Here is a 12,052-nt window from a genome sequence, read left to right on the forward strand (position 1 = left end):
AAACAGAAAACCATACCTGTGTTGTGCACCAAAATTTAAATCACCATGATAAATTCCAGCCCCAGAGAGCCAGGCAAAATGTTGGGCCCTCCGCTGCTTAATAAAAAAGTGTAGCTCACTGCAGATAATTACCATAATAGTGATGTTTGACCAACAATTTTATATAAAAAATGACAATTTAATACATATTGCATGAGAAATTAAGAAAGAGCTCTCCAAATAAACAATAAGGGGATCACATAAGATTAATGATGTAAAAATGTAAGACAACATATACCAATTAGTAACAGCAAAGATCAAGTGAAAAGTAACACTACACAAAGAGATTTGATACTAATATTTTGATGAATTTTATGCAGAATGAATGATCACCTCATGAGTCAATTGCTTTCCACTGTAATTAATGACTCTATAAGCTTACTAAGGTTGACTCTAATGTTTATTCAAAACCAAACCATTAGCTTAAGACCACAAATTCTCAAAGTATATCTGCTTGACTAAACAGTTAAGCCAAAGCAGTTTCCTAAGTGTAAACAATTTAGAATGATTTACTAAACATTTAAGTCCACCATTGGTGAAAGGAATAACTAGGATTGAGAAGAATTAACACACCTGAAATGAACACATTGGCAACTATTCCAGCAGAAACTAAAACCACACTATCATTTTGTTCTATTGACAAAAACCATAGAAGGCTCTGAATATTTTGTCAAATTTCAAAGAGTATATGGATGGATGACGAAAATTATGGAGGCTTCAAAATTGATCACCTAGCACATCTGTGTATTCTGGACATTGTGTTATCCAAGCTGATTGGAATCTTCGGATATGATTTCATCTGACCAGAGTCATTTTGAGTGGCACTGATACAATTAGTATACTTGCAACTTGGGCAGCAACTCATTTCATAAAAGGAATTGGAAACATCTTATACGATTGTTGCTGGTTGTCACAATGCTAAAATAAGGTTATTGCTGGAGAATATTCTCAAGCCTTTACCTAAATTTGGTGAATTTGTACTTCTTATAGCGGAATAATTGGGGACCTCATACATTTTATCCTAAGTCATATTGGTGTCAGTCATTGAAGTCTAAATTACAACAATATAACAACAAAGAACATCCTATAAAAACAAATTAAGACTGCCCGAATGAATTTGACTAAACAAGCCAACATATATTAACCAACTTCAAAGATCATGAATGAATGTCAGAACATGGTAAACTGATGGTACAACGAAATATTAACCCTTTGTAGGTTTCAATATAAAACTATAAATCGAAATTAGAAAATATATGTTACCATAAGTAACGCATATAAATGATGAAAGCATTTTAGTGTAGAGTGATACAAGAGATACTTTTCAGAGGTTTGGTTCCCAATATAAACCAAGATTACCAACTATCATCCAGATGCACCTAGGGCATCAGCATTTCCTGTCACCAATTGAAGATCTCAAAGAGATATCTAAATCCACCTCAACACTGGAAAATATTTATGTTGAGTGTCATAAATATCATCAGACTGTACAGGATGTCATTGGGGGATCTAGGTACAAGTACAACAACGAAAAAAGTCCCTAAAGAAAAGAGTAATAATAAAAAAAGATTTTGATATTTGTCTATGCAAATAGGTGTGCATTACAATAATGATGTGGAGAAAAAGTGGTCTATTGACCACACAGTTTCATCTAGGTAATAACAAGAATGTGTTTGTCCCCTAAGACAACAATAAGAATCCAGAAAAAATTTTGACATTTGTCTATGTAAACAGGTGAGCATTACAATAAAGTGGAGGAGAAAAAGAGGTGAATTGACCACACAGACCACATCTGTTGAGTCTAAATTGCCACTGGATCTAGAACACCAGCCTCAATTGGTTAGCAAACAATATGCCAAAGACTCCATGATGTTTAGTGATACCTCTCATAGATTCAAGGTACCATATTTTGTTCCATGCCCTTCTGATGGACTTGTCCAGAGATACAAGATTTGAAAGAACTATGTAAAAGCTGCAATATATTCTATTAGAAAACATGGTGCCTTTTGTGGGTCAGACGCATATCTGTCCATTTGGTCTTTATTACAAATGGCACAAAAGAAAACTGCTTTCGAAAGTTTTTCTGACGTGTGAACTCACTAATCCAATAGTAAATGTTGATACTTGTTGATTAAAATAAATAAAGAATTTAGACAAGTAATAGAGTTTCCATATCTAGTACCAAAAATGTATTTCTAATTTTTATTAATATAACGGGAAAAAACAGAGAACTAACACATGCAAAAAATATTATCAAATAACATAAAAGATAAGAAAAAAGTCAAAAGCATTATTCCAAAGGCAACATTATAATGAGCATGTAATAGCTTGCCTATTGGGAATTTCTCCAGGAAGCTCCATAAAATGCACCGCACGATCTGAATAGCTGGCAAATACAGTCTGCAAAAGATTAGCAACATAAACCAGATCACAGAAGATTTACCCACAAAATCTCTGAACATAAAAAAGTTCTCTGACTACTGTTCAAATGCTTAAAATTTAAACTACATGTAAAAACTTACAAAAAGAATAAACCACATATTAACAAAGACGAGAATGTAATATTTTCCTTTAATTTTTATTTTATTCAAAAATATACTAGAAAAAGAAACCAACTAGACACCAACATGCTTCTACAGAAAACTAGATAACTCAGGAAATTACAATATATAAAAGAATAGTTAAAAGCATTCAGGTCATACTATGAGATAGGAAACTCAAATTTAGGCCTTGCCATATGAGCATAGTTTATCCTTTTCAAATTAGTGATACTTAAGAGAGAGAAACTATTTTTGTCAAATATTTTTAGGTTCATATGATTTCAAGAAAGCACTCATTAGAATCTAAACTTAAGGACATAACAAGAAAATACATTAAAATCTGCCAGAAAGAAACTACATATCTAACCTCCAATGACCCAATACCAGTGAAAGAGTACAATCTGGTTGGTGTCACGGCCATCACATAAAACCTTGTTGCATTACTTAGAGCAGCTGTTTCCATCTGCGGATTAAGAATCCGAAAATATAGTGGCATAACCTTTCAAGTCATCACCAACGAAGAGAGTAAACATTCTACCATACCTGCAAACCCATTATGGCTTCAGGAAGCTCAGTCAGCTCAAACAGCAACTTTACATGCTTCTCCTTCTTATCCACCTCGTCAACCGCCATCTCAAACAACTGCCCGTTTTCAGTACCAAGAATCACCTCCTTCGTTGATCCTAAAACCATAAACAAGGAATAAGTAAAAACACGTCGTATGCAAATCATGAACCAGAAAAGGCGACATCACATCTTTGGTTATCTCTCAACTAAAGAGAAACCCAGCATACGCAGATCAAGAATCAGTAAAGGATCATGATCAGTATCAACCAAATAGATACCCACCATGTGCAAATCAAGAACTACAAAGGACGACATCATACCTTCCGTGATCTGCTGTCGGTTCCAGGCCACCGCATTGACGACCAATCCTTTCAGCCGGCTCAAAACCCTAGGCCGTGCCCACTTTGCGTGGATATAGTATGTCTCAGCCCCGGCCGCATGGAGGACCGTTGCAATGCAGTGGCTCCCTCGGGGGTCAACGAAGACACGGTGCACCAGCTGATCACCGCCTCGGCCTCCAGAGAAGTCAAGATCTGCGAGGATGATGAACAGATCAAGATCGAAGGGAAGGGTTCGGAGAGAAGAACAACCGAGGCTAGCTGACCTTGCGAGTCCCCGACCCCAAAATCATAGCGAATGACCCAACCCTTGCTGGTGCCAAGGATGATGACGTCGTTGCCGGCGGCCATGGACGTGATGACGCCACGACCCCTGGCGGCGTGCCGCTCGAGGGGATCGACGGAGAAGAGACCGCCGCCGCTTCCACCGGCGTCCATGACGACCGGAGAAAGAGCGAGACGCTGAAATCCTAAATGGAACCTAAGTGATGTAGAGGGATGGGTAGAGAAGGGATTCAAGAACCGAACGGAGGAGATCGCCGGAGCTCGACAAAAGGTATGACGATTTGGAATGTAACAACCCATCATTTTATAGGAGACCCGACCCGGAATGCCCGTTGCTTTGAGATCTGTGAACCTTAAAATCTGACGGTGTAAAGCTTTCAAAGTTGTACAGCACATCATCTCACCTCCTGATACTTTGAGATTTGTGCATATATTTGATTGGCCTATGTAATTCATGTCGAAGATGGAAAGTTTGTGTTGGGTATCTGAAATGTCAAAATTTAATTATTAATCATTCTATTTTTAACGGTGAATTCCCCAAATAAATCTCTAACTTGAAAATTTTATACAGAGAGCACCTCCCTGAAAAAAAAAAAAAAAGATTATTTTATTTCTATCTCTATTGGACTCATAATCACCTCTATTGACATAATCAACCCTACCCCTATATGCTTTGCCCATGATCCTCGTGCAAAAATTCTTATATCATCGTCGGTGCCCTTAATCACCTGGCTACCCACCTTCGCCTCACCTCATTAGCTCTTGTCATACTCGTCCACAACCCTCATGTAAGGAATGAGAGAGTGTGAAGGTCATCCTCACCTCTATTAACCTCGCTCCATCAAACCTATCAATACCTTTACACGGGTAAGAGTGAATCTAACAAGTGTTGAAAGAGTTCGTAAAGATAGCGACGACCGTCTTACCTCTCCCTTCCTCATGCAAGAGACCAAGGGTAAAATGGTCATATATAAAAAAGATATTTCACAAAAAAATTTTAAAGTTGAAACGTTGTACGAGAAAGTTAAGGATTTTTTTTTTAATTTATCATATTTTAATTTTAAATTTTGATTTAATTTTTTTTATGAAATAAGTGATAAGAATGAGATTTGATCTAAAAACTCAATATCAGATAGTCAAGATTTTTTTTTTTTGAATTTATACGATTAGATTTTGAATCTTGGATCCAAGAAAAGTTAAGATATTTTTAGATATTTAAGTTAAATATTTTTTAATTCAATGATACTCATGCTGGTTAAAAATGCAAAAAGATAAATCTGATGTACATTCTTTTTAGGTTTATCCTTCATTGTTGTTGATTTCCGTAACCTTCTTACCCCCACATGATCATCATTGCACCCATCAAATGCTGAAGTCTAAGGGTCAGGTTTATCTACAATTTCATATGGCCATTTAGCAGACATTCTAAAATAATGATCAAAACCCAAAAAAAGAAATATACATAATATATGTATCATCCAAATATCACCAGCTGAGAATTGCATGATAAGCTGGTTGGAATCATGAAGACAGAAAAAGAGATGCCGATGATGAACAAAGCAGATTGCATATTACAGCAGCTGAAAGGAAATCAGGTGCTCCAGAATCCATTCAGGATACTTCGAAATCGATTCCGGGCAGAGAGCTTCTTCATCACCTTCCTGGCGTCCACCTCGTCGGCTTCTGCCAGTCTCTGCAAGCAATGCACGCACCCGGAGGCCATGATCCTTCTCCTTCCGCTGTTGCTCTCCGCCACTGCCTTCAGCACGGAGAGCAGGTGCTTCCTCGTCGCAGAGTTCCCCTCCACGAGATCGAGCGACCGCATGATCCGGTCCACGTCGTGGTCGTCTTGGATCAACCTTCTCCTATTTCGTTGAGCACAGATCATGTTATGAATGGTCTCAGCTGCTTTCTCTCTGACTCCAGCTGATTTGGCTTCCAGTAAGCTCACGAGCTCCGTCATGTAGCCCGCGTCGCCCATGGCCTTCCTGTACTCCTCGGAGAGCTCACAGAGGCGGGAGACGCTCTTCAGGACCAACTCCTGGACGGAGACGCCGCCATGTTTGACGAAGAAGAGCGCTCGATCCAAGAAGCCGGAGCTCATTAGGACAGCTATGGAATCTGCTGAGTGGAGCAGCTCGGTAGCCTTGAGAGCCGCCTCTCTTGCCGTTGATGAGCAGGGTGAGCATGGATCCAGTAACTCAGTTATCGAGGCGATAAGTCCTTCTCCGACAACGATTTGTCTGATGCCATTGTCCGCAGATGCCATGGAATGAAGGCACTCAATGGCTTGAATCCGTGATTCTTCTTCCTTGGACAGGGTGAGCTGTAAGAGAACAGGAATGGCGCCCTCCTCCACCATGAACCTCCTCATCTCTTCAGCGCTGCCGAGGTTGCTTAGAATCTGACAAGCCAACCCAATTAGCTCCTTACGACAAACGGCGGCGTCGCTGCAGATCTTGAGCAGCACCGAGATGCCTCCATGAGCAGAGATCGACCACCCGTTGTCGGAATTCTCGGTCAGCCTTCTCAGAATTCCGGCGGCTCTCTCTCTTCCCAATTCAGTTCCCTTCTCCAAGATTGGTATCAGTGGACCTATCGCACCTGCAGCGACAAGCAGTCCTTTGTATGAATCAAACTCGGCGATCACCGAGAGTACCCCTGCGGCCTTCTCCCGAAGGCCATCATCTCTGTGTTCGAGAAAGCTTACTAGAAGACACACTGCATCAGCTGTATCCGTCGCCACGATCCTCACATACTCGTCGTCTTCGCGGAGAACCTCATGAAGAGAATCCAAAGCTAGCAGTCTCATGCTGGTATCACCAATCTTAAGCCTCGAGAACAGATCCCTCACGTAGAATCGGATGTCCTCTCGGCTGGCATTACTGCTTGGCTTCGTGAGGACGATGGCTCGGGAACGCGTCGCATTCCCAGAAGCATACAATTCCGCAAGTCTCTCGTTATGGAGCCCGAGCCTGGAGGCAACGCCATTAAGATCGCTCCGCAAGAGGAGCTTCCCACCGACGCAGGATTCATCGCCGCAACGAAGTAAAAGCGATTCGATGTCATCGAAGGTCGTCAACATCGACTTCAGTAGCAAACCCACCTCCGAATTCCGGCTGAGGAAGTTGCCGTCTGCAGCTGCGGCAAGTCCGGAGAGCAGCTGCTCGAGCTTGCTGCGGACCAACTGCCACTTACCAGGGAAGCATCGGACCGCGAAGGAAGAAGATACCAGTGAGCCGAGAAGCTGCGATGCTTGCCGTATACAGGCCATCTCTCGTTCTTCTTTCATGTTGATGGGATGATCATATGGAGAGTGACTGAAGTCAGATGATCAAATATAGTCAGTAGACAGAGGATGCTTTGTTCAGTAGGAGAGTCCGGTGAGGGTGGATGTCTATGATGGGCTGCAGTGAGTAGAGGAGAAGATAAGAAACATAATGGCAACCGGAGAAGGTAGGTAGGCAGAGAAATGAAGCCTTTTTCTTTTGGATGGCATGATTGGAAGTAGGCAGAGTGAAACTCTCAGTCGGATGTCTCATAATTGAAGATGAGAGAAACAACAACAATAATGTGCCATATAAGTCTCAGGCTACTTACTGTGCAGGAACATGACTTTGGAGTCATGTCAATCGCCTGAGTTCGGAAGCTTTTTCTTCTTGGAAAATACTGTACCTGATGATCATACAATACGGATCGAAAAGTTTGGAATGAGATAATAGAGAGAATTGCAAAAGAAATAAATGTTCCAATGAGACAATGATGTTTAACCTAGTCACATTAGTCCTTGCATCACATCAATAAAAATATGTTTCTGTATGTACCGACTCATCAACACGGATGTTCTACATGAATCGGAAGTCTTCGAGAGACTCTAATAGCTGCACCAGCATATTCTATAAACTAAGAATTTGTTCTGAAGCTATCAGCAAACAACTACTTTCAATTTTCCAATTACAAATAATAGAGACTTGGGAAGCCATCTTGGCAGGAGAGATCACAGAAGATGTTGTCTTAAACATGCTCAGCGAGCTAACCAAGGTGGAAGAAAAGCTGAAACAGACGGGTGTCTGCTTAATGGGATAGGAGAACAATTGCTGTCATGGACCACCAACAGTGTCTTATGTAGACCAGCGGCAACCCATCCCTAAATTAATAAAACAAGAGGGTGGCATTGCCCCCATGTGAGCCCTTGTCTTGTTGCCATGTCTAAGGACATTGGTACTTCCTGTAAACTGCGTGATGGAACCACACAGTTGAGGACTTGGTGTCAAAACACATCAGAAAGAAGGCAACAAAATGAATGGGGTATAAGCATTGGAGGGAGCTGATGCAGCGGCTATTGCAGCACAAAGAAAAATACTTATCCCTGTGCTTCTTCTCAAAACAGTATTTTCATCCATACTCATGGCTAAAATATATAAGCCACCCAAGCTATCGTTTTGATGAGTGGAAGTCTCAACAGCAAACAGTTCCAGCAGCAAAGAGAGGAAAACCAACCTGTTGGACCAGCCAATGCACAAGTCTCCAACAAATATATGATTTGGTGAGGAATGACTGCTTTGCTGAGATTGACAATTTTCAGAACGGCATGCTGTATTTCCGCTACTTGCAGCATCACTTTAATTCTACCATAATATGTCTGCAACATGAATGAAGTTAGAAGGCCACAATTCAGTCCAATATAAGGTTCCAGATGGATTCCAAATGCAGAAATCACCTGTTGAAAAATGATCAGCCTGGTGCCTTTTCTTTTGGATTCGGTCTTGTTTGGACAAGCACATTCCGATCAAGTCAAGTAGCAGATTTAAGGAAAAGGAGCAAGAAGGTAGGAATTAAAAATTTTCAATGCATAATTAAGCAAAAAACCCTATCTTCAAATAAGACAGTGATTGCCTGTAGCTTGTAAAGCATTGCAAGTAGAAATAGATTCGAGTGCCTTAGCTTGGAAGAGAAGGGGTTGATCGATAAACATTCAGTGTACCTACTTTCAAATAACAAGATATAGGGAATAGAGTGGACCATTTTGATACCACACCACACTACCAGATGAAATAGTAGGTCTCTGGTGCTTGCCAATGCATGTGGAGAGTCAGAGTTGCTTTGTGACCATATGAAAGCTGCTGTGAGCCCCCATGACAGCTGCTCCTTGCCATTTCTCTTATACTCAATAATGCATCTGTTTTCATGGATTCTTAGATGGTTAAAGCACAAAACCATTGCAGTGGTAGAAAACATTTGACAGGATTGAGAAAAGCAGAAACCATGTAATGAAGTTCATGTAAATTTCACCTGCATGATCTCAAAGTAACAGATACTCCAAGAATTTGAAGACATGATTAATGATCTCTTCCACTCAACAACTAAAATTCCACTGAAAGTGAGCACTGGTAGGCCCCACCTGATCCACAAAGTCGTTACCTCTGTAGTTTTACATCCCAACCATGGATGGATGATAACTTCAGTAACTGATTCGGATGCAACTTGCTTTCTTTCTTTTTTAGATACTCTTGCAATATCCATGTTTGTACAGAACTAATGCATGATTGATATTTTAACTTGAATGCCTGCTTCCTCAGTAAGCTCCACCATAGCAAATTCTCAGAGAAATAGACTCATGACCTAACAACAGTTTCCAAATCAAGCAACCTGCAAATGACCCATTGGCAGAAAACAGTTAGCTTGCCTATGTAATACTATAATATCATCTTGATTGCAGACAGATAATACAGCAGTAGTGAGTTCCTCTAACAATATGCAGTAGATTAATAATTTTCAAAGAATGTGGATAATATTAGAACCTTACCACAACCACAGCATAGTTTTTGTTCCTTTTTAGTTAGGACAAAAAAAGGAAGTCAGCACCGTGCAAAGAACTAAGAATCGGAGAACAAAGTTCCACACCAAACCTGATGAGCTGCCAAGAGCCAGCATATGGCTACAAGAAAACTGGAAAATGCAGTGCAACCTGTCGAGCCAAACGTGGGTCCAAAAATATACTATCACAACTAGTTAACCAATTGGCAATATCAGTGGCCATAAGCATGACAACCAATCGGCATGTCTCTTCCTGGAATGCATCTAGCCTGCACCTCCAGTTCCTATAAATATCAATTTTTCTTACCTTCATAGACACTTCAATTGTTCCTCGAGATAAACTTTATCTTCATTCAGTCTTTTGGATGCTCTTCAAGTGTCAACTTTTAGCCATCATGGAGAGCAAGGCACTGATAGGTGAAACAGAAATGCAGCAGACCATGCAGCAAGAAGCACTCCACCAAGCGGGAAAAGCCCTTGACCTCCTTGATGTGACTTGTGTCATAAAGAAGGTATAGAAGCATCATGACTCTCATGTAGAACAAGGAAAAGAAGATGTAAGGCTGTATCTGGCTCGAGATGCAATTGCACAGTCCAACTCATTTGCATCAAAACATTTAAAAGAAAATATGAATGCAAGCGACATCATGACCTTTGTCATGAGCATCTTCTAGTCACATGACAAGAAGCAGTATTTTAGCACCATTTTGCATCAACTGTTGCAAGCCACGACGGTGATTCAGCACATCAAACGCATCCTAAGTCAACTAAGACAGATGCAAACCTGACAAAAGGAACAAAAACACAGACCAAAGCATGGCAAGAAACAATACACTCTCCTGCCATTCTATTCTTCTCCTAATGTCTGGAGCTTGCTTTTGCAGAAGTTTGTCGATCACATGGACCACGGTGGCAATGCATTGTAGGAACAAAATTAGGATCATAGGACAACATGCATGGAGAAGAAAGCATGCCAATTTTTTTTGAACTGTAGCAAGAGCTAGATGGGATTTCAGTTGCCATCATATCAACTGGAAATATTATTCAGAACCAAATTTAAACTCAATTAAACGGAACAGTAACTGAACTTTTATACAAAAGCTTTTTGTCTGAATCAGTTGTAAGGCAAAATTCTAAGATTCCACAGACGATTGCAAGTAAACCTCAGTGATGTGAATAAGAGACAATGTTGGTGCACAAATTTAAGCTCTGTATCCTTAAGAATTGATCCATTATTAAGCAGCATTAGTACATTAGTAATTGGCATGGAAACTGTCAAAAATGAAAAGTATTGCGAGATGCCAAGCAGCTAAAATAATAGAAAGTATATTATAATATTGGTGAGAGGTCATTAATGTTCATGTGGTTGCAATACTGGAGTTTCCAGCAACCAAAGTGGTAAGTGTAAAGGTATTCGAGCATTTCCAATCTAACAACCAACGAAGAAATATAAACCAATGTATTGTATATAAGATCTAAAAATCATAAAATCACCGACTTGACAGTGATGCCAAATCCTTCCAATTGCTGGCAAATCAAGTACTACCTTCCAGCAGAGAGAATTCAAGCAGGAGAATTCTATGTAACAATCAGCATGAGCTCCAAACCAAGATTAAAATAGACAAAACCAGAGAGAATTCAAGCAGGAGAATTCTATTTAACAATCAGCATGAGCTCCAAACCCAGATTTAAATAGACAAAACCAGAGAACACAAGCAATGCAGCATTACGAAATGATCTCCAATGCAGAACCGAAGGAGACGGATGTCAGAGTGCGCACACCAATCCGATAGGCACATGCAAGAGATGGATCCACGTAGGAATAGCTTCCCGTCCTCTACAAGTGCACTGGCCCTCTTAATCCCTAAACTTTAATCATCTTATACGATTGGCGGCATAGTCATGCTTCTTATCATCCTTTCATTTCCCCTAAGGAATACAATCTTCCAAACGCCTGAACTTGGAAATCATTCAGATTTTTATATCTTAAAATAAGAACAAAAGATCGAACCTTTCGGAGAATAATCAATCTCGAATCCAAAGCTTGCGCCGTTGATATTGATCCCAGATGATCAGAGACGAGGGCGGAAAGGTGATTTAGGGATGTGTGAACCGGGAAGGGGAAGAGAAGAGGGGTGGTTTTGGGCCGATAAATTTGTTATGGGCGCTTGACGACATCAGTGGTCATATATTTATTTTTTTTAAAGAAGATTAAAACAAAAGAAAGTCAAACTACCGTACAAAAATTTAGGTTTACAGTTTCAATAACATGATTAGTCCCACCCACTGTTGCTTTATAAATATTATGTATAAACATATATATATATATATATATATATATATATATATATATATATATATATATATATATAAAGATTATGATAACCAATTTGCATCATGATTACCCACCAAAGATATCTAACGTAATAGCAGGAGAGTAAGCTAAAGGGCTTACCGTCCATTCGT

At 40.1% G+C, this 12,052-nt stretch overlaps 2 protein-coding genes across 5 annotated transcripts in view; both read right to left on the reverse strand.

Moving 5' to 3' along the window:
* LOC103988187 (vacuolar sorting protein 18) overlaps window positions 1-4,041 on the reverse strand; it is a 29,979-nt gene extending 25,938 nt beyond the window's left edge. The window contains exons 1-6 of the mRNA XM_009406741.3: window positions 3,751-4,041; window positions 3,467-3,679; window positions 3,123-3,262; window positions 2,947-3,042; window positions 2,372-2,439; window positions 17-118 (exon numbers count right to left, since the gene is read on the reverse strand). Of these exons, the coding sequence (XP_009405016.2) occupies window positions 17-118; window positions 2,372-2,439; window positions 2,947-3,042; window positions 3,123-3,262; window positions 3,467-3,679; window positions 3,751-3,922 (791 nt within the window). The 5' untranslated portion in view covers window positions 3,923-4,041. The remainder of the gene's footprint in view (window positions 1-16; window positions 119-2,371; window positions 2,440-2,946; window positions 3,043-3,122; window positions 3,263-3,466; window positions 3,680-3,750) is intronic.
* Window positions 4,042-5,206: 1,165 nt separating this feature from the next.
* LOC135584428 (uncharacterized) lies at window positions 5,207-11,730 on the reverse strand. 4 transcript variants are annotated; one of them, XM_065187761.1, is made up of 6 exons: window positions 11,598-11,728; window positions 9,062-9,418; window positions 8,490-8,948; window positions 8,270-8,411; window positions 7,370-7,444; window positions 5,207-7,176 (listed from the first exon to the last, which is right to left on the reverse strand). In XM_065187761.1, the coding sequence occupies exon 6, from the start codon at window positions 7,059-7,061 to the stop codon at window positions 5,361-5,363; it is 1,701 nt and encodes a 566-aa protein (XP_065043833.1). In that variant the 5' UTR covers window positions 7,062-7,176; window positions 7,370-7,444; window positions 8,270-8,411; window positions 8,490-8,948; window positions 9,062-9,418; window positions 11,598-11,728; the 3' UTR covers window positions 5,207-5,360. The 4 variants fall into 4 exon arrangements, with proteins under 4 accessions (XP_065043833.1, XP_065043834.1, XP_065043835.1 ...); XM_065187762.1 differs by having other exon boundaries at window positions 9,062-11,515; XM_065187763.1 differs by having other exon boundaries at window positions 5,207-7,089; window positions 9,062-11,730.
* Window positions 11,731-12,052: the final 322 nt, after the last annotated feature.

Source organism: Musa acuminata, chromosome BXJ1-6 (assembly GCF_036884655.1).
Source record: "Musa acuminata AAA Group cultivar baxijiao chromosome BXJ1-6, Cavendish_Baxijiao_AAA, whole genome shotgun sequence".
In the NCBI taxonomy this organism is placed as follows: domain Eukaryota; kingdom Viridiplantae; phylum Streptophyta; class Magnoliopsida; order Zingiberales; family Musaceae; genus Musa; species Musa acuminata.